We start from the raw sequence: 19,774 nt of genomic DNA, 5'->3' as shown, positions 1-19,774 counted from the left end.
TATAGGACAACATCAAGCATAAAAAGGGAAGTAATCATGAAGCACTGATAAAGTAATGCCAAGTTTAAACCTTACAATCCTCTAGGCTACAAAGAAGAAAAAAGCTGAACTCAAAAAACAGAACCAGGAAAAAGAAAGATCTGGTTTTATTTTCCAAATGATAACTGGGTATTAACCACAAACATATTTATTAATTTAGATACTTTAAAATATTGTGCATTAAACATTTTATGTCTCAGCCCAAATGTTATCAAGTTTACTCCAGTTCAATTCTAAACCCTCCCATTTATCTGATGTAGCCATTAAAATGTACATTTTATTTGTGGATAGAATAAATTATGTTTGGCCTAAGCCATCAGCCATTTGCTGTCAAAGCTTCTGCTTTCATGGCCTAATCCTAATATTGTAATGATTGGTTTTAGTGAGCTGTCTGACAAAAGGTCATCTTAAACCCTTCCTCCCATAGAAACAAGAGTAATTTCTTTTATCAGCCTAGCAGTGAACCACTTAACATGCTGAGATGATCAGCTATTTTTATATTTTATTACAGGGATAGTAAATATATTCCCACTTGCTACTGGTACAGAATAGAATACCGTGTACAGTTTTAGTCTCCTTACTGAAGGGAAGATCTAATTGGTTTAGAGGGAGTGCATGGGAGGAGTGACTCCTAGGATGAGGAAATTGTCTTATGAGGAGAGACTGAGTAGACTGGGTCTATATTGCCTAGAAGAGTGAGGTGATCGCATTTAAACATGTAAAATTCTGAGAGAGCTTGAAAAGGTAGATACCGAGAGGTTACTCACTTTTGCGGGTGAGTCTAGAATCAGGGCTTTCAGTTTCAAGATAAGGGATCAGACTGAAAATTTTCTTCACTCAGAGGATTGTTAATCTTTGGAATTCTCTAACCCAGAGGGCTGTGGATACTCTCAGTGAGTAGATTCAAGACAATGATTAATATATTTTTGGATACCATGGGATCTGGGGATAGTGTGGGCAGATGGAAGATCAGCCATTATCTTATTGAATAATGGAGCAAACCCAAAAGTTGGGAGGGCCTACTCCTATTTCTTATGTTCTTTCATTCTTCCAGAAATTGTTCTTAGAAACTCTATGAAACAAAGTATTAGATAACCATACACTGTAAATATACAGGCACTATAACATTCATCAGTAAGACAATTTACAATATCTGCCTATACAGTCATGCAGTACAACGTAACTTTGTCACTGTCCATCACGACACACCTTCTGGTGAACAAAAGTACCTGTACGCTGCAGAATTTCAGCTGAAGTTAGTCAAGGTTGAATGATAGTTGAGGTTGAAATTTGAAATTGGGCTCAATAAATGGAAATTCAATTTTCTGTTGCTGTCACTACATCAAAATGCTTGTAATTTTTACTTCCCTAAAGAGGGGAAAAAGCTTCATGTGTCTTTGCAATATTCCATAGCCAACGCATTCGTTGTAGTTTGCTCCAACATAGTAATATCTCTCTCACGTAACCTTTATCTATCTTACTGATATTACTGTGGCTGGTATTCCCAGGAGCACAAAACTATGGAATTCCTCACCATCATTTCATCTCTCCTAAAATCTCTTCAGGCTTTTAACTCAGTAATACCAAGCTTGGGGTTATCACATAGCCCAGTTTGCACATTTTTTATTCTTCAATCTTGGAAATGCCATGCATCTTGGGCTTATCGCTTCCCAATTTTGACCTTTTTAATTGAAAGACACCATTAACTCTAATTTCACACCTACAAATTCTAAGATAATCTCAACCAGTCACTGCACACTGCATCATAATCCACAAAAAACTACGTTATGATATAAATTTAATAGTACAAGTTACAAATTTAAATAGTAAAATGTGGTTGGAAGAAAATCAAATAAATCTAAAACGATTAGCGAAATCTCAGGACAAGTACTTACATTCATATATCTCCAGCTCCAAATCCCTTCACCTTAGCACTTGCCTGGTCAGATTTGTTATTTGAAAAGGATAGAAGGGTAAATGAAGATGATGCTGGGAATACTCAGCAAGCCTGGCAGCATCATGGAGAGATAAAAACAGAGTTAACTTTTCAAATCAAAGACCTTTCATCAGAACAATTCTGATGAAAGGTCATTGACCTGAAACATTAACTCTGTTTCTCTCTCCACGAATGCTGCCAGACTTTCTGAGAATCTTCTGTCTTTACCCAAGAACCATAATATTTTCCTCTGGTAGAAGGACAAATCTTGGGGATCACTTAGCAGCTGTTTTAGAATTATTGCACCAGATCCAAATATACTGTTGGCTATGAAATATCAGAGACACTTCAATATTTTTGTCCTTAAGAGGGCAACAGCTACAAGAACCTTCACAGCAAAAAGAAATTGGATCACCTTTTATAGAGCCCAAGAACAAATTTCAGCCTCAACTAATATTCTAACACAAGTACCATCAGCTGAAAATGAGCTCTGGCTGTTAAGTGAAGATTTAGAATGGAACAGCTAAGCATTCCAGCTCAAGTGAGATGGATCCATAAAGGGAAACAATTCACCCCCTCAATGCAGTTCAGAGAGAAGTCACAGATTGATGATAACACCAGAGAACTGAGTTAAGAAAAATAATTTGAATGATTTTCAAACCAAGATGTGATCTTTTTAGTGTTACAACAGTGACAACACTTCAAAAAATGATCCATTCTCTGTAAAGCACTTTGTTCATGGTAGACACTTTATAAATCCAAACTCATTCATTCAGGTTAGGCAGCAGTAAAGAAAGCAGAAACAGTAAATCCAAAACACTACTTTTAAACTAAATCACAACAGTAGAACAAGGGGCATCTGCGAGTTACAAGCTCAAGCTGGTAAAAGGTATATTTAGGCTCTCGTCAGGAAATTCTTCACACAAAAAAGTACACACCATACAGTAGACTTTCACGTGGGGGCAAAAGCCTGGAATAATTTTCTTGAAATAGTTGAACATTGTGATGGAGGCGGTGTAGGGCATTTTTGAACAGAACAACTAAATGGCCTTCCTCAACTGTACATTCTGAACAAATATTAGAGCAGACAGCTTTACAGAACTCTATAGATAGTTGCAAAGTATTTAAACTCGCACTAAAGGCCCGGATTATTTATCCAAAAGGCTGAAACAGAATATGCCATTCAAACCCTCAAGCCTGTTCAACCATTCCATGTGATCATGGTTGATCTGTAACTTTAATCCAAATGCCTTGATATCCTTATAAGTCAACCTTATAAGACGACCCCATATTTTCGGCAGTAAAAACCACGTTTAGGTCTATACGCGGCGTATAAGTCAACCCCTTTTCTGCTAAAAAAAAAATACTATACTCACATTAAGAGTCAGTCTCAGTTTTTCATCTTGGAAATGCATGTTTTATTCACCTTATAAACCGGTGCACAGGATCAAGCAGGTGATATGGGCCATGCTGCCAGGGAGATGTGCAGGAGTTTAAGAGGCATCCAGACAGAACAGACCATATGACAAACAGAAATGGGTCCTCCGGCAAGAAGAATAAAGTACAAAGCTGTTTTCAAGCTAAGTCATAACATTTGCTCCACTCGTCAAATAATTGTGCTGCAGCGAGGGGATTCGGTGTTAGTGAAAAACTGGCGTGAGAACGGGAGGAGGAGAAATTAGCCCTGAAGAAATCCACCAAGACCAAATGCACCATCAGAAGAGGGACCAGCCACTAACCTGATCTTAAGCTGCATATATCGGAATAAGTCCTCAAAAATCATCACCAGGAATGCAACACGTATATACACACTTAAGTGGACTAAGTCGAACCAAAGTCCAGCAAAAGATGTCAGGCCAACAGTTAGTTGGTGTACCTGCTTTATGACCAAAAATATTGCGGCAGAAAGCCCAGGTTGCTCAAAGAATACCAAACTATCTGGACACCAAAATTACCAGTTTCCAACGATTCATTATTTGACAACAGCGAAAAAACAAGTACCCATCAAGTTACATTGGCAACATGAATGAAATGCCCATGAATTTTGATATGCCCAGCAACTAAACTGTGAAGTGGAAAGGTTAAAAAACTGGTCTAGTAAAAACAACAGCACATGAGAAGACAAGATTCATGGTGGTGCTTGTCTGTATGGCTGACAAAACAAAATTAAAGCTTATGGTAATTTTAATATGAAAAACCATGCTGAAAATCAAGTTCACTGCAGGAGTTTGTGTATTTGTTCCATGATAACAGTTGGATGGATGAAGATGGAGTGAAGTTATAGAATCGATAATGTGTGGTATTATGATTTTTTCTCATATTAGAAAATGGCAATCACCTACATCAAAACTAGCGGTTCACATTTTATACTCAATGTATAAAATGACCCGTTTTTGGAGGGATTGGAGGCTTCAAAGGTTTATTTATACGCCACAATCTACAGTATCCATCGATCAGTCTTGCAAATTTCAATTTATCCTTTTGGAAGGACAGAATTCCAGATTTCCACTCTCTACATGTGAAAAAAATACTTCCCGATTTCATTCCCAAATGGCTAGTTCTAATTTTATGATGCTCCCTGTTATTCCTCCAGAGGAAATAGCTCCATCTATCCTACTAGTTTAATGCTTTAAACGCTGGTGAACCTGGATTGCACCCCTCCAAGCCAATGTGTGGCTTAGTGGATAAAATTGAACACAGTATTCCAGATGGAATGTGATTAAGGCTCTGTACAACTGAAACATAACTTCATTGAGTTAAAGACCAACATTCCATTATGATTTTGGATTACTTTTTCTAACTGATTTATGTACATGGATTTCCATATCTCTTTGCTCTCCCACAGTTCCTAGTCTCTAGCCACAAGGAAAATATTTTGATTTGATTTTCATGGATCCAAGTAGATGATCTCACACTTCTGCAAACTGAATTCCACCTGCCAGTTCTCCCCACCCCCCGCCATACTTAATCTTTTCTCTCTTCAGAACTTAAATGTAAAGCAGTTATACAACAAGTTACTTCTAATTAAGTCCATTGTTAGAATGTTTTCTATGGTGTTGCAGCAAAGGTCAATTTCAAAAGCATGCAATTTACAACACTCAAGGTCAATGAACCCCTATTGCTCCAAGGCTTTTGATAAAAACAAAGTTCAAGGCAGAATACAAACACAAGTGCTAAAATAGACTAGGATCTCCAAGAACCTTAACATCTTCACAATAAATGCTACTAGGAAGATCATTTTCAATTATCCCCTTAAGAACATTCTTCCTCAAATGCACTTTATATCAAGCTGTTTTTAATATTATCAAAATAGCCTCATTCCATTTTTTGGGAAAAAAGTATTAACGAACTGAAGTCAAGGGTGATTAAACAAAAATGTGATCCAATCAACTGTGATAACTTGCAGACCCAAAATGCTGTATTTCTTTTTTTAAAAGCATACAATTTCACCAAATGATTTAACAAATAAAATGCACACGTTTAAGGCAATTGTAAAAAGGACCAAAATGATTTTTTTTTTCTTAAGCGTGGTTATGATGATCTGGAATGCATTGACTGAAAAAGTGGAGGAAGAGGATTCGATTGGAACCTTCAACAAGGAATTAGATAAAATGCGAGAACAAGAAAAATAACGTAGGCCTACAGAAAAAGGGCAGGGGATTGGGGCAAATTGTATAACTCTTTCAAAGAATCCGCACTGTCACGATGGAAAGAATGGCTTCCTTTTATGAATCTGTGTACCGAGAAGCTCTAATCTAGAGCAGAGTTCATATAATGACTTTTAAAACGACAGCTGCGAAATTACAATTACAACCATATTAGAGCTACGATTTTTGAAAATAGGACTTCCCTCTCCTCCCCACTCATCAAATAAACTCGATTCCAAACCTCCAGGGAGAGACTAGGCAGTGAAAAGTCACGCTACAGAATTTTATTTATTTTATTTCAGCTTGATGGGGCCTAGGAAAAGGAACGGGATCTCGCCAAAGCGTCTAAAAATAGCTCATGACGCCCAAATCTCCGCGGGTGCTGAAAGGGAAAAACAAAGATGGGTATCGAGTTTCTCGCGGCCCCTTCCCCCACCCCCTGACAAACCACTCGGAAAACAAAGCCTGGGTCTAAGATTACAGGCGGCACTTTTACCTTGCGGCCTCCTCTCACCTGTATGCCAGAGTCATGCACTCGAACAGCTTGGTCAGGGATGCGTCGATGGAGAGGTGGGACGTGCTGTACTTGCCGAAGCAATAGGTCTGACATGTCTGTTTGTTGACGGTGTCGAAATCGTAGCCTTTCTTGGGAGGGTGCTCGCGGTGCGGGGACGACACCATGAAATGCCCGCTGTGGATGATTTGCAGCTCGTCCGACTTCTTCAAATTGGGCTCGTCAGCGTCCGAATCGTCGTCGGGCTCCTGCTTAATAATCACCGGAGTCCTGGCCGAGCGCAGCAGAAACACGTCCTTGGCCATCTTAAATGATCTATTGGATCGCGCAGCTATGAAGTGAAGCGAGCAAATAGCAACCACTTTCTCTCCAGAGCCTCATTCCCTTCTTTCATTCGGCAGCTTCGCCTCTGAGTAACCGTAGGGGGAGGAGGGAAGAGAGGCTAGGGGGAGCCCGCTCCAATCAGAGGCCGCCGTTTCTTAAAGGCGCATGGCAACTGGCAAGAGGCTGCTCGGAATTGGTCGGGTCAGTGACAACACCCGCTCGCAGCTACAGCAACAGGAGTGAGGCCGGAAATTTACCGTCATCATTGAATTTCTTTTGACAGCCTTAGTGAAAAAAACCTAACCTATATGTACATTAACACGATAGACAGTGAATTCGTTTTAAATGCAACGACTTGTTAAATTATTTAGTTGATCCGCCATAAACAAGATTAAAGAGGTAGATTTCTTGCTAGGGATTAAAAATACTTATTGTGGGAATTTAACAGATCGAAGAGAATTAATCTTTATGGACTGTTTAAATATGCTCTAATCAGATAGGCTTTGTTGCTTCGGAACTTGATCTTTTGATCATACAGCAGGATGTCCAGATTTATTCTTAAAAAATACCTAACAAGAATGCATTACCGACACACACTGGCTATTTGGAGAAGATACAGGAGTGCAACTGGATAAGGGTACACCAGCTCAAGTCAACGGCCTAAGTTGGGAAAATGTAGAGGTGAAATATGAGGAACTTCCATATACATGCAGCTCTCAAGTTTACTAACCCAACTGTATAATTTATGTAATTAGTTGATACATATTTATGCAGTGTAAAAGCATTAGCGTTTGTTAATATGTATCTAGACTATTTAACCCTTCAAGCCATTTAATTAGATCATGGCTAATTTACCACCGAACGGCCAGTTCCAGGTGCTTGAGCTGAAGCGTTAATACTGGGTCTGTCAACAGGAGTTAACAACATTCTTTTTATTTTAGATTTCCAACATCTATAATGTTTTGCACCCACCTTCACCTCATATCAATACCTTTGGATTATAAAAACAAAAAATTCAGAATTTTAGTAAAACTGAGTAAAAGTAATCTCAGCTAAGATGATGCCATCAAGCAATTAACTAGCTAGATGGGGCAATTGTGTCTTACAACTCTAACTATTACATTTAAGATGTCAATTGGTTTATGGTGGTATTGCTAAACAGATCGTCATTAACATAAGCACATCACAAGTTGTTAGCATATTGGGGCAAAGGTTCATGGGTGGAAGTCAATTCTACTATAATAAAAAAGTTGATAAGCACAATAACATTAAATTACAAAATAGGTTTAAATATATCATGGAAGAGTTTTAGTTGCTATTTTGTACAAAAAAGTCATGCAATAAATTTATCTTGTTCAACCAAACTGTATACACTTAAATGGTTGCAAACCTTCATAATTGCCAGCTAGAAATGGTCTGACTTGCATATGGCAAACCAAACTACAAAAACATGAGTAGGTGATTCAATCCTGCTATACAATTAGGTCATGGTAGATCTTAACTCTACCTACCCACGTTCATTTGGAAACTTCAATACCCTTGAATAACAAAAATCAATCTCAGTTTTGAATTTCATAATTGACTTAGCCTCTAAAGATTTCTGAGGGAGGGAAATCCAGAATTCCATTACCTTTTGTGGCCTAGTTCTAATTTTAAGATTATGTCCACATGTTCTGGACTCCCCTCCCAGAAGAAATAGTTTCCCACTATCTACAACAATTCAGTAATTTCATGGTCACCATCACTGACAGTAACTTTTTAATTCCAGATTTTATTTAACCGAGTTTAAATTCCCCTCACTGCTACGGTGGGATTTGAACTTACATCTCCAGATCATTATTCTAGGCCTTGAGATCACTAGTCCAGTAACAACCACTATGCTACCGTTTTCTCCTATCAAATCCCATAATCATCTTAAACACCTCAATTGGTCACTCCTTTTTCTTTACTTGAGAAAACAACACTAATCAATCCAACTGGACAAGTTAACCCCTCCAGCCCCAGTATTATAGTGAATCTGCAACGCACTTGAGATGCTTGCCCAGACCAGAATGCAGCACCCCAGATGAGCTCTAACCAGAACTCTAACTGGGTAGAGGTTGTTAGAGCTGTATATTTTGAGAGAGATCTGAAGTGTTTTAAGCATTGTATGAATTCACCCATCATATTTGAGATTTACAGGAACAAACATGTTTTGCCTGCAAATGTATAAATATACATTTTGCAATTGCCATCAAAAAACATGTCTCATGGAGAAACAGTGGAAGTCCAAAGAGTTTTTTGGGTACATAGATCATTAAAATTCATAAACAGGTACATAAAATAATCAAAACAGTTATTGAAATGCTGGTCTTTAAAAAGGACTAGAAAGCAAAAGGGTAGCTTCAGCTATAGAAAGGCCTGGTCAGACCACACCTAGGGTACTGACCGCAGTTCTGTGCATCACACCTTAGGAAGGATATATTAGCCTTGGAGGGAGTGCAGCACAGATTTACCAGAATGATACCTGGAGTCCAAAGGTTAAATTATGAAGAGCAATTGCACAAATCAGGGTTGTATTCCCTGGAATTGGAAGTTAAGGGATGAACTGATTAAAGTTTGATATTAAAGGACAACAGAATTTCTCTCTCTGTACCCTATTTCTACAGTTCGGATAATCTACAAAAAAAGCATAGTTTAAAAATTAGAGCCAGATCCTTCAGGAGTGAAATTAGGAAACACCTCTATAGTAAGGGTGGTAGAAGTTCGAAACTGTGTTCCACAAACAGCAATTGACTCATGATCAATTGTTCATTTCAAATCAGAGATTGATTTTTGTTATCCAAAGGGATACAAGGAAAAGGGAGCTATATAGAGTTAGGCTGCAGGTGAGCCATGATCTCATTGAATGGCAGCAGAACAGGCTTGGGAAGCTAAATGGCTTACTCCTGTTGCTATGTCTTTCATTAAACACAGGCTGTTAGGTCTTGGATCTTCTGCCTCATTGCACATAGCTCAGTTTCCAAATGCAGATTTGAACTATACAAATCAAGGTTCTAGATTTGATTGCTGGACTGTGCTGAGTTATCTGATGCTGCAGTGTATACAAAAGATCAACCAGGGTTTGTTTGGCAGCTTAGTACATTTTAAGGAAACCAAAGGAAGATTCAACAAAATCTATGCTGTTAAATTTCACTGATAAGTAGGTTATTAAAGGAAGGTTTAAGCTTATCAAAAATATATACATGGGATTGATCTAAGATGGCACATCAAGGCAGATATGAAATATTGCCAAAGAGTTACGTGGAAGCATCAGGCACCTTCAACTCTACAGTCAACTAATACTTAAAATGCAAGCTACATTTTAAACAGTTAAGTATATAAACAAATGAATTTTATATTGCATAAGCTGAAAAATAAGTAAAACTATAAACAAATGGGGTTGGAGGAGAAAAAAATAAAAAAAGGTATAACCGAGATATGTGAATAGCAATAAATACTATGTAAAATCAAATCTCTACCTGAAGAATCAGTACTTAAGAAAACAAATTTCTGGTTTCATTGTTCCATTTCATGCATTAGGTCATTGAAAACTACAAGCAATACCCATCCAAGATCAAAAGGGAAGTTGAAAACAAGTTCCCCATAAGTTCCCCATACGCTGCTGACCTCGAGATGACCACACCCCCCCATCCAGAAGTTGTCAAGTCACGCAGCAGTTTTGAAAGTGTACTTTGCCTTATTTCTAGATTCTCAAGTAAACTGCATCACCATACTATCATTAAATGATTATCTCCAAATTTAAAATGTTTTTCTACAATGAAGTGTCAGTTCTGAAAGTAGAATCTGACTATAAAAAATAAATTTGTAGTGCAACAATATTGAAATCATTTAATTTTGGATGCAGTGGGAGAAAAATGTTAACAAATAGAAATGTGTGGGATCTTATTTCTCTTATGTTTATTAGTTGGTCAGAAAGTATGTCAAAATGAGCTTGGTGTTCTTGTACAGTTTCATTTTTTGTTAGGTTCCATATCATCTGTATTTATAACCTTTTGTCATCCATAGGAAATAAAAATACAATACATAACTGTTAACTGAATAAAAACACAATGTGTTATACAATTTTTTTATTCATGAAAACAGAGCCATTGTACATGGTACAAACCATACTTGAGAATAAATAAAGAAAACATACTGCTGTACAACACATTGCATTTCAGTTGGAAAGTGTTAAGTTTTTCATGATAGCTTCTGTCTCTGGAAATCATAATAGAATGGGCAATCTGATCACAAATTTATTCATGTTGACACCTGGACAGTATTCACATAGCTTTCTGTAGTTAGAATGTAGCAGTAGCATGGATTTCAAGTCCTAAACTTACAAGAGAGCGTATGCTGCCATATTGATTTATTAGTAAATAAGCGCCAGCACTTCTACAAAGATTTGGAATGTAGTTCTTCAATTTCTTTCAACATAAAAATTGGAAGGGCAAAATTTGAAAGACAAAACTTTAGACAACAGAGTTAAAACACTCATTCTGGCCATAGCAATATTACAGTCCAGCAATATAACAGCTTAGAGTTCAACAGATATAGATGGGATTTGTTTTAAAGTATTCCTCAGATGGAGGAAGCTTCAGGGAGTAACTAAAACGTAACAGAAGTTCCAACTTTCATTTTATGAGAGGAAAACTTGCACTATCCCCAGGTTTCTTTTAAATAAAAATTACATAAAATTTTTCTGCTTTAGCTGTGGTGCTGCTTTCATGATGAAATAAAAACCATTTTATCTACTTTTCTTTTGCCAGAAGCTTTCTTGAACATACAACTGTACATGTTTCAAATGGAATGAAAGAAAGACAATACCCAACTTACATCATACAGAAATGCTATTAGCAAAAGCCAAACTTAGTAATGGAAGGCAAGACTACACCCGATTTTATAAAATATTCATACCACACCTACAAAGTTCATTAGTGTTGCTCATAGCTTTAAAAAATTATACTGTTGAGCCCCTTCATGACACGAGGTATACAACTTTAACTTTCACTGCAGCAGTCTTGAAACTAAAAAAAAACCTACATAAAATTCACTCAAGTTTGGGGGTTATTATACACCTCGCCACTTTTAGTAAACTCTCTATTAAAACTTGAACTATTTTTGGTTTACGCATCCATTGCATACAAAACCAAAAAATGTAAAAGAGTTTAGCAGTAGTAGTAGTACTGTGGAACCTAGTTAAAAGTTTTGTCGGTCCCCAGTAGTTTATAACAAGGTTCCAAAGTAAATCAGAAATGAATGATTACTTGGACTAGTTATTTGAAGGAAACAGGATATTAATTTTATATCTTTCTGGGATTGCTTTTGGAAGTCCTGCAAGGAAAAACAAAAAAAAAAGTTTCCTTTAGGGTTTTCAAATAAATGAAACCTTCCCTATGGACCTGGTACCTAAAATAGCACTGCCAAGGTCCAAGAAAAACTTGGACCACTAAACTAAGTACAAACATGTGACTCAAATATGTCAATTACTGTACAGGAATTTTCAAACAGTATACATCCTCAGTACCAAGAAACACCCTGTTTCTCCTGTCACTATTCAGTATTATTGTATTTAGAGAGTTTCACATCATTTGATATTTGGTTATGTGGTTCAGTTATACTAACTGCAAATTGATCCAATTCCACTCAGCCAGTTTCCAAATTGTAAAATCACAGGCCTATTTATACTCTATAGGCAACAGTAAAACAGGTTCAATTTATGAGACTCAACTTTACTAAGTCCCCATCATAAAGGAGTACTTCACTTATGAAAATTATGCAATAAAAAAGTGGCCAAGAATTGGCACATCAAGCATTTTACTAAAATGCTGCACATGTAAATGCAAATTATAAATTAATTGGGACCACTTTATACAATGGCTTGGGTCTCTAGACTCACTGGATACATTTTTTGCCAGGGCTATTTTCAACTTCTGAGCATCAGAATTTTAAGCACACGATCATAAATGAAACAACCAGACATACTAAGTTCCTGAGTCACTGCAACCTAGTGTAATGCACAAAGTAGTCCCACTAGCATGACAAATAGTATTCACGTGCACACAATGCTGACATTCTATCTGTATAGTTCCTGCAATACAAAGATAACCAAGCAATAAATTTGAAACCAACTTCCACTCCCTACCCCCAAAAAGTATATAAACCAAAAACTGTAATCGAAACACCAGACATACATTTTAGCCAACTGTGAAAGGACAAAATGGTTGAACAATTCAATTTGCACCCAAAATGAGAGCAAAATCTGCAGAGCAATGCCAGTCTGTGCCAACCCAAGACACAAGCTAAATTTGGCTTTGTTTAAATGCTGCTGTGAACACAGAGTACAAATAGATATCTTGCTGTAGTTTCTTCTTTGGGGAAAATGGAAAATTATCAAGCTTCCATGCTGATAGGTTGAATCTAGGAGGGGGGGAGGGGGAGATGGGTCCTCAAATGTACCAGCAGCAGTGAGCCAGAGTTTTCAGGGTCCAAGAGGAGCATTCTTGCTTCTAAGTCCAAAAAAATAGAACTCCACACTTCCTGGGCCTCTTAGCAGTCCCTTCAAGGATAGGTCGCTCAAAGCCCAATACAACTAGATAGATCATGCAGTTTGCAATCTCTGCTAATTTGTATGCACTCAGAGCCTCAAACCAGCGTGGAACTGATTTTGCACATTTGAGTCCAATGCTCATTTCAGGTAGACGTATTGTCTGAACCAATGTGACACCAGGTGCTGGTCTGGCACATCAGATCACAGTGCAAAATTGAGGCATTTGCAGTGTGAATGTGATATTAAAAACAGATGGCCATGAGTTGAATTTCTCCACCAAAATGCCTTCAGATTCATGTCTTAGAATTCTTAAGTGGCCCAAGTGTTAGAAATTCAAACATTTATAATAGGAATGCTATTTACTGTTGGAGTTCAATTTTATCATAAAGTTATCAAGTATTCAATTCATTTTAAACAAAACTATATCAAAACATTTAAAATGGAAAAACTCAGGCATGTGAAGCATGAAAGGGTGATAATCTTGAGCAAATGAATTGTCAGAATCATATGTATTCTTGTTCTTAGCACATAAGCACTTTTATGCAGAGCACTACTGCAATGCAGTGCAGGTATATATACACATCAACTTTATTTCCTTGAATACAACCGTGGCTCTGAACTTCTTTAATGCTCAGTTCCATATATTAGTGCTGGAACATGGGTCTCAAAAATAACCAAACAAGTCTCAAATAAATAAAGCAGTAATGCCTTTAACCAATTTCCTTAGTTACAGCATTTATCCCAAAAAAGCAACAAAAATCCTGTCACAGGGAAATGTAATTATCAACATTTTAAATGATTAAATGGTACAGGTTTCATTCAAATGAGAATGAAAGAGATAAGCAAGTCTACCAATACTTCAGAATTGGTATTTAAAACATTACCCTATTATCAAGTAAAACCATTCCAAATCCTAGAAGGGGATTCCCAAGTTCACACTTGTATCTACATCTTTAATGCCACAGCTTTCAGGGCTTATAGGGGTTTCAAGGGTTTAAATCCACAGAAGCCTTAGGATTTCACTTGTACTACACAAAAAAAGTGATTTAAGAAACTGTTCCACTTTTTTGCTTCTGAAAATGTAACATTTGACATCAAAATAATTATATTCCCACATCTTCGGTCAAATGTTTCCTCCAGTACTGAAGAAACAACTCTGAGTGGAGGGTTAGCTTGCATTAGCTGATAAAACAGAAACTTGATGTACAGAAATAGTTCAACTATTAATGTTTTTAGAAGATGAGAACTAAGGTACAGTATTTGCATTTTCTTCCATTTCTAAAAAGTCTTTCCACAACTGGCAGCGCCCAAAGACTGCCCTGCTCTCAGGCCTGCCTAAGCATCACTAAAATCTGTTGCAAACTCTCTATGAACTACCTCACCTTCCCTACACAGCACATGTTCATTTGGATGCTCTTATGTAATGACTCATCAGATCATTCTCCAAAGGACTATGACAGCCTATTAAATATTTTTAAGTTTCAACTATTTCTGCTTATACTATTCATTACTTAAGTTTCCTTTTACATCCAGATTTCTGGTTAATCCACAAGATGAATCCAATTACACATTTACCATAAATGCCTTTGTATAGAAATTTATTTTCAACTACAAATGTCTATTGTATCCAGAAATCCATATTTTCACTCATTAGTAAATGAACAGAACCTATATACATGGCTGTATTCAAGGAAATAGATCTCTATAGATACTTGTAGAGTGTTTTAAAGTTGCAAACCTAAACATGAAAAGGACTGAATAGTTCAGACTTTGCTACACTGATTAAACATGATCACAACAGAGTCTTACTACTTTCAAGGCAAACATAGGGCACTTTCTGTAAATAGTGGTTTTTTTTTTTAAAAAGAGGCACAAAAATGGAATTAAATGGCATGAATAATGGATTTCACACGAATGCTAATTCTGACCTGTACCATCATTAAATATTTTACAACATAAATAAAAGAAATGAAATACAGCAGCAAAAACATGTGATCTTGACAAGTTTTATAAACTACCAGTGCGTAAACCCTCCTGAGTCCATTTCTTCTACCCCACCCCTCCCAGCTTTAACAGTGAAAGTAATTTAAATATATAAATCACTAGAATGTGTATTCACAGGAGAAATTAGTCAGCATCATATCTGTCCAGTCTTCCCAAATTTTCTTGGATTATGACCCAACATTCGTTTGTGGTCAGTGGTTCCTCCATGTTCAGTATTATGTGAAAGTTTCTAGAAGATCGGTCTGAAATGAGGCCTGTTGATGTACCTTTGCATGGAAAATGACCCCAGAGTTTTCTGGGCAGCCTAACTCTCCTCAGCACTCTGCTGAGAAGTCTCTGTTCTGATCTTTTTTGGAAGTGGCTCCCCATCTTCAGATTCCTAGGGGAAAAAAAAATTTAAGTTTGACAATCAAACTAACATTATCCTCCCTAGGATGTTACTATTAAAGTACACAGTAAAAGTTTGAGTGTAAGGAAGTTGTACAAAGTTCAACCAACAACAAAATAAACTTTTATAAAGTTCACACATAGACAATGACCACCTTTTATTCTGAGAAAGCAGTGATGCAAAGTAGTTTTGCAGGGAAGCTTTGGCGGAAAGCACTACGCACATTATAAATGTTTCCACCAAAATTCATAATTTCAACCCAATGCTTTAATTGTTGAAAAAGTAATAAGTGCAGAACACTCCACATGCAATTGTTCTGTGAAGTTCAGACAAAGGAACATATATTCCAACCAATGCCATTTACCAGAGAGAGTACTAAAGAGAGATGATAATCAAACCATATTTATGATATGGTCATTGATGTAAATTCTAGCTTAATCATGAAATGATTATCAGGACAAGTATGGTTAATTATTTTTAACCAGAATAGACTGCATTGAGCATAAGTATACTTTCCACTTTAATAAGACTGCCTGCCCTTGGATTCCAACCTGGTTCAGTTTATGTCGGAAAACTTATGTCTTATTTTACTGCAAAGTAAATGGGAGTCAATGCATCTGTGAATCAATCAACTGCACAGCAATGCTTTTCAAGAAACTAACATTGTCTCATTGTCTTAGAAGTGCATTCTTAAACTCTATATCCAAGCAATAAATTCATTGAAAATTCAGAAAAGTCCAGCTTAACATCTTAGATAATTTATCTTTTGAGTATTGTTGAAAAATGAGACATGCAGTTGAAGCTTTTCACCTTGCACTTATCAGGACAGATCTGGTATTCTGTACTAACAACTGACAATTTATCTTTCCAAAAAAAATTCTGTAGTATAACAAATGCTAAATACGATTGGCATTTGTTGCACTGTTACAATTTTCTAATTTGTACCTGAGTATCTTTGGTAGTCTCTGTGCTCTCTTTCACTCCTGAAGGTTGCACATCTGATTTCTCTAAATCAGTTGGAGATAATTCTGGGGGAGTTTGGGAATTTGACTCTGCTGGCGGTGACGTGTCTACAATAAAAGAAAAAGAGTAAATACAAGATTTATTAGGCTATCTTATTTTTACAAATGCACCTGTAATACTAATACAAGGATTTCACAAAGATTAATATCCTTAATTGAAGACAGGCACTACCTTAAGATGGAGATTCTGTAAAGGTGGTAATCAATAATCTGATAAAAGACAAGCTGTAGACCTTGAGTTTGCTAGAAACATGACATGAAAGAATGCTCAGTTGAGTCCCTCCCTCCAAGAAAACTGACCAAGGACATTTTCTAGCAATTTAGTACTTCAACCAAATGTTCACCAATAAAATACAAAAGCTGTCCTCAATGATGCAGTTTAGGTTACATTATTGGGCACAGAAATTGGAGATTTTCAGTTTAATAAATTTACTTCAAATAAGCTTAAAAGATCTTTTCAAAATACACTTTACAAACTTTAAACTGTTAAAATCAATTCTAATTTTATCATTCTACAAACAAGAAAAAGATTATTGCCACACCAGACCTGAGGTCAATGCACTGACCAGAGTTTGGAAGTCACACGGTCACATCCAGGATTTCACTCAAATTTTCATTCTCAGCCATTTGGAACAAAATAATGCCCATTACCCAAGGCCTCACTCAAGCACTTTCTAGCAAGGAGTTACAAAACAGCACTAGCATACAAGTAAGCAGCCAGCAAGTTGCCTGCCAGCCCTTCAGCCGTTAAATGGCATATAGATGACCTAAAAAGGAGAAATGGGGTTTATAAAAGTTGAAAAAAATCTCTACACAATCTAGTGGAATATTTTGGCAAAACTGTTTCAGCATGGAAAAGTATTGCTGCCAAGAATTTTTTATACACAAGTGTAAAAATATAACATTCCCAAATTTACATACAGAACAATTCTGAGAAATGGATACACGTTCTACCCATTCACTCAAAATAATCCTATAGCATTCAATTAAAAACACACGTTAGTGTTCTTTTGGTCTATATATTTGAATATATTCATGCTAAATTGAAAAGATAACTGTACCTAATCCATAAAAGGAGCTCCTTATCAAATGTAATAGTCAAACCATTTCTAAAATTCTTTCAAAAAGACAGCATAAAGACAATAATAGTTTCTAACATGGTCATTCAATAGAGTCAAATTTGATAAGGGAAGTCACTTTGCCCGTGGGGTGTTTGTTCTGGGTGGGTGGGAGAACTGAAGCAGAGCCCTATTAACAATTTTTTTAAAATAAGGTATTAATATTAATGTTCAAAACTTGAGCTTTCAGCAGCTGAATGCTTTCTCGCCACCATCATCTCTAAGAGAAAACTGGAATATACGAACTGTACAAATATTTATATTTTTTGAGGGATAACTGTTTTGATCGTCTGACATGTATTGCAAACAATTAAATCAGAGAGTAGATGGAAAATTAAAATTAGTTCAGTCCAAATACTTTTAAATTCCCTCAAAATTATAGATTTAACACATCAGGAAATGTTGTGACTGTGCAACTTAGGTAAGTCAGTAACTTTTTAAAACCAGCCCCCAGAATATCTGCCAAAAGAAGCCTAGGTCTTTATCAGAAATACTCTAGGTTAGTAAATTTCCAAAATTAAGTCAGTCACAAATTAATATTCCAGACTGACTATGCTAAAACATAAATCCACAACTTTTAAAGCTAGGGAAGGATCATAAAAGCTCTTTATAAACAAACAGCTTGTCTCACCTTAGTGAGCATCTTGCAATTTAGTACCTTGAAACAGTCTATAGTGCAGATTATATCAATTATTACTAAAATAAAAGTGTTTCAAATATATCAACTATGAGGAGTGGGATTAATTGCACCAGAGTTGGTGCAGGCTCAGTGGGCTAAATGGTCATTGTGTGCTGTAGCATTCTATGATTAATATTAAACAGCAGCCTCAGGCACTAGAGTTCAATTTAAAAGCATGAATAGAAAAAGGGTTTGTAATTCTTTAGGGGAAGCAAGAAATGCATTGTCAGGACTGTGTGTAAACTGGAAAAACTCAAGAAGCCTTTATAAATCAGTGCCATACCAAAATGCTGCAGGACAAATGCCAAATATCTTACAAATGGTGTTAAAGAAATGGGTTTGTCTAGCAAAGTCAAAATATTTCAAAAATTGAGAAGCATTTTTGAGATTATTCATTAACAATTAAGTATTTGACGATAAAATATGTAACTAGAGCAGTAAATAGAGCATACCCGTCCTCACAATGAAAAAATTCAATCATACAAAATTCACAATATTTGTTTTTTTTGAACGGACAAAAAAGTACTGCTAAAATAACGGAAATGTGAAATCTCAACATCCAGAGGCACCCTTTTAATTTCTCCTTCCCCAAAAGAATTTGAATATTTTAAGATTCATTGTTAACTATGAACCAAAACTAAATAGAGCTTCAGAATATTGTACAGACCAGATTTTAAACAGCCTGCCTTTCCATGTTCTTAACCAGCCTACAATGCATACTTAGTGAAGTATTTAGTTTAATCTTCTGGAAAAAGCACCTCTGGCGGGATTACTGTATTATGAATGGATATCATCAAGGATCATGCTAATATGCTTAAAAGGAGATATTTTTAATATTTAAAGATGTAGTTTAAGGGCTTGCTCTGATTACTTTTCTTTATTTATTCTCTATTGCAATGAATAATTAATATTTATGCAATAAAGTTTATTTTGCAATGAAAATAGTTATTGTTTGGGTTTATTACAAGGTACATCGTTGAATATTAGGGAGCTGGTCAGTCTAATTTTTGCTGCAAATTGAACAGCCCATTTACACAAGAGTTGATGTAGAAATAGAAGTCTTGCCATGGTTACCAGCATAGGGCATTTGCTGGGAAGGGAATAGCATGAATAATTTTAGCCAAAATGATAAGGTAGAAAAGCCCAGCTTGTACTATATAGAGTGGAGGTGACAACATTCAAAGCAAACTGGAAAATGCATCAAAATATTTACAAATATAGTACTCTGTTGAATTTGATTCATTGGGCTATTTATAAGATGGCTGATACTAAGTATAGAGCACAGCAACCAGGTTTGTGTGCAAACTGAACATAAAAACATGAAACCTTGATCCAAGCACAAAATATGAATTACGCATTGAGGGCCTGAATAGTTAATGCATAGTTTTAGGAAAACAGGTTTTAACTCAACCATGAGCCAGTCAAGGCATTTGGTGGAAGAACTATTTAAAAACTAAGTATTTTCCCTGAAAGTCAGTGAATATACACTAGCTGAATCATATAAACCGGAATAGACTTGATATGATCCCTGC

The 19,774-nt window shown here is 36.3% G+C and overlaps 2 protein-coding genes across 7 annotated transcripts in view; both read right to left on the bottom strand.

Annotated features, from left to right (window-relative positions):
- LOC121286390 (MLX interacting protein) overlaps window positions 1–6,566 on the bottom strand; it is an 88,532-nt gene extending 81,966 nt beyond the window's left edge. For 3 of the 4 annotated variants that reach the window (XR_005944928.1, XR_005944927.1, XR_005944929.1), the window contains exon 1: window positions 6,137–6,566. Coding sequence is in view for 1 of the 4 variants with exons in the window: in XM_041203481.1 (XP_041059415.1) it covers window positions 6,137–6,441 (305 nt within the window). In the remaining 3 variants the exon portion in view is untranslated. The remainder of the gene's footprint in view (window positions 1–6,136) is intronic. The other variant, XM_041203481.1, reaches the window with a different exon arrangement.
- A 3,988-nt stretch (window positions 6,567–10,554) lies between these two features.
- The window catches only part of bcl7a (BAF chromatin remodeling complex subunit BCL7A), a 61,904-nt gene continuing 52,684 nt past the window's right edge, over window positions 10,555–19,774 (bottom strand). For all 3 annotated transcript variants that reach the window (XM_041203482.1, XM_041203484.1, XM_041203483.1), the window contains exons 5-6: window positions 16,369–16,493; window positions 10,555–15,414 (exon numbers count right to left, since the gene is read on the bottom strand). In XM_041203482.1, coding sequence (XP_041059416.1) covers window positions 15,340–15,414; window positions 16,369–16,493 — 200 coding nt within the window. In that variant the 3' untranslated portion in view covers window positions 10,555–15,339. The remainder of the gene's footprint in view (window positions 15,415–16,368; window positions 16,494–19,774) is intronic.

This window comes from Carcharodon carcharias, chromosome 13 (genome assembly GCF_017639515.1).
Source record: "Carcharodon carcharias isolate sCarCar2 chromosome 13, sCarCar2.pri, whole genome shotgun sequence".
NCBI lineage: Eukaryota > Metazoa > Chordata > Chondrichthyes > Lamniformes > Lamnidae > Carcharodon > Carcharodon carcharias.
The sequence above is the reverse complement of the archived record's forward strand: the minus strand, read 5'-3'. Positions and strand labels throughout refer to the sequence as shown.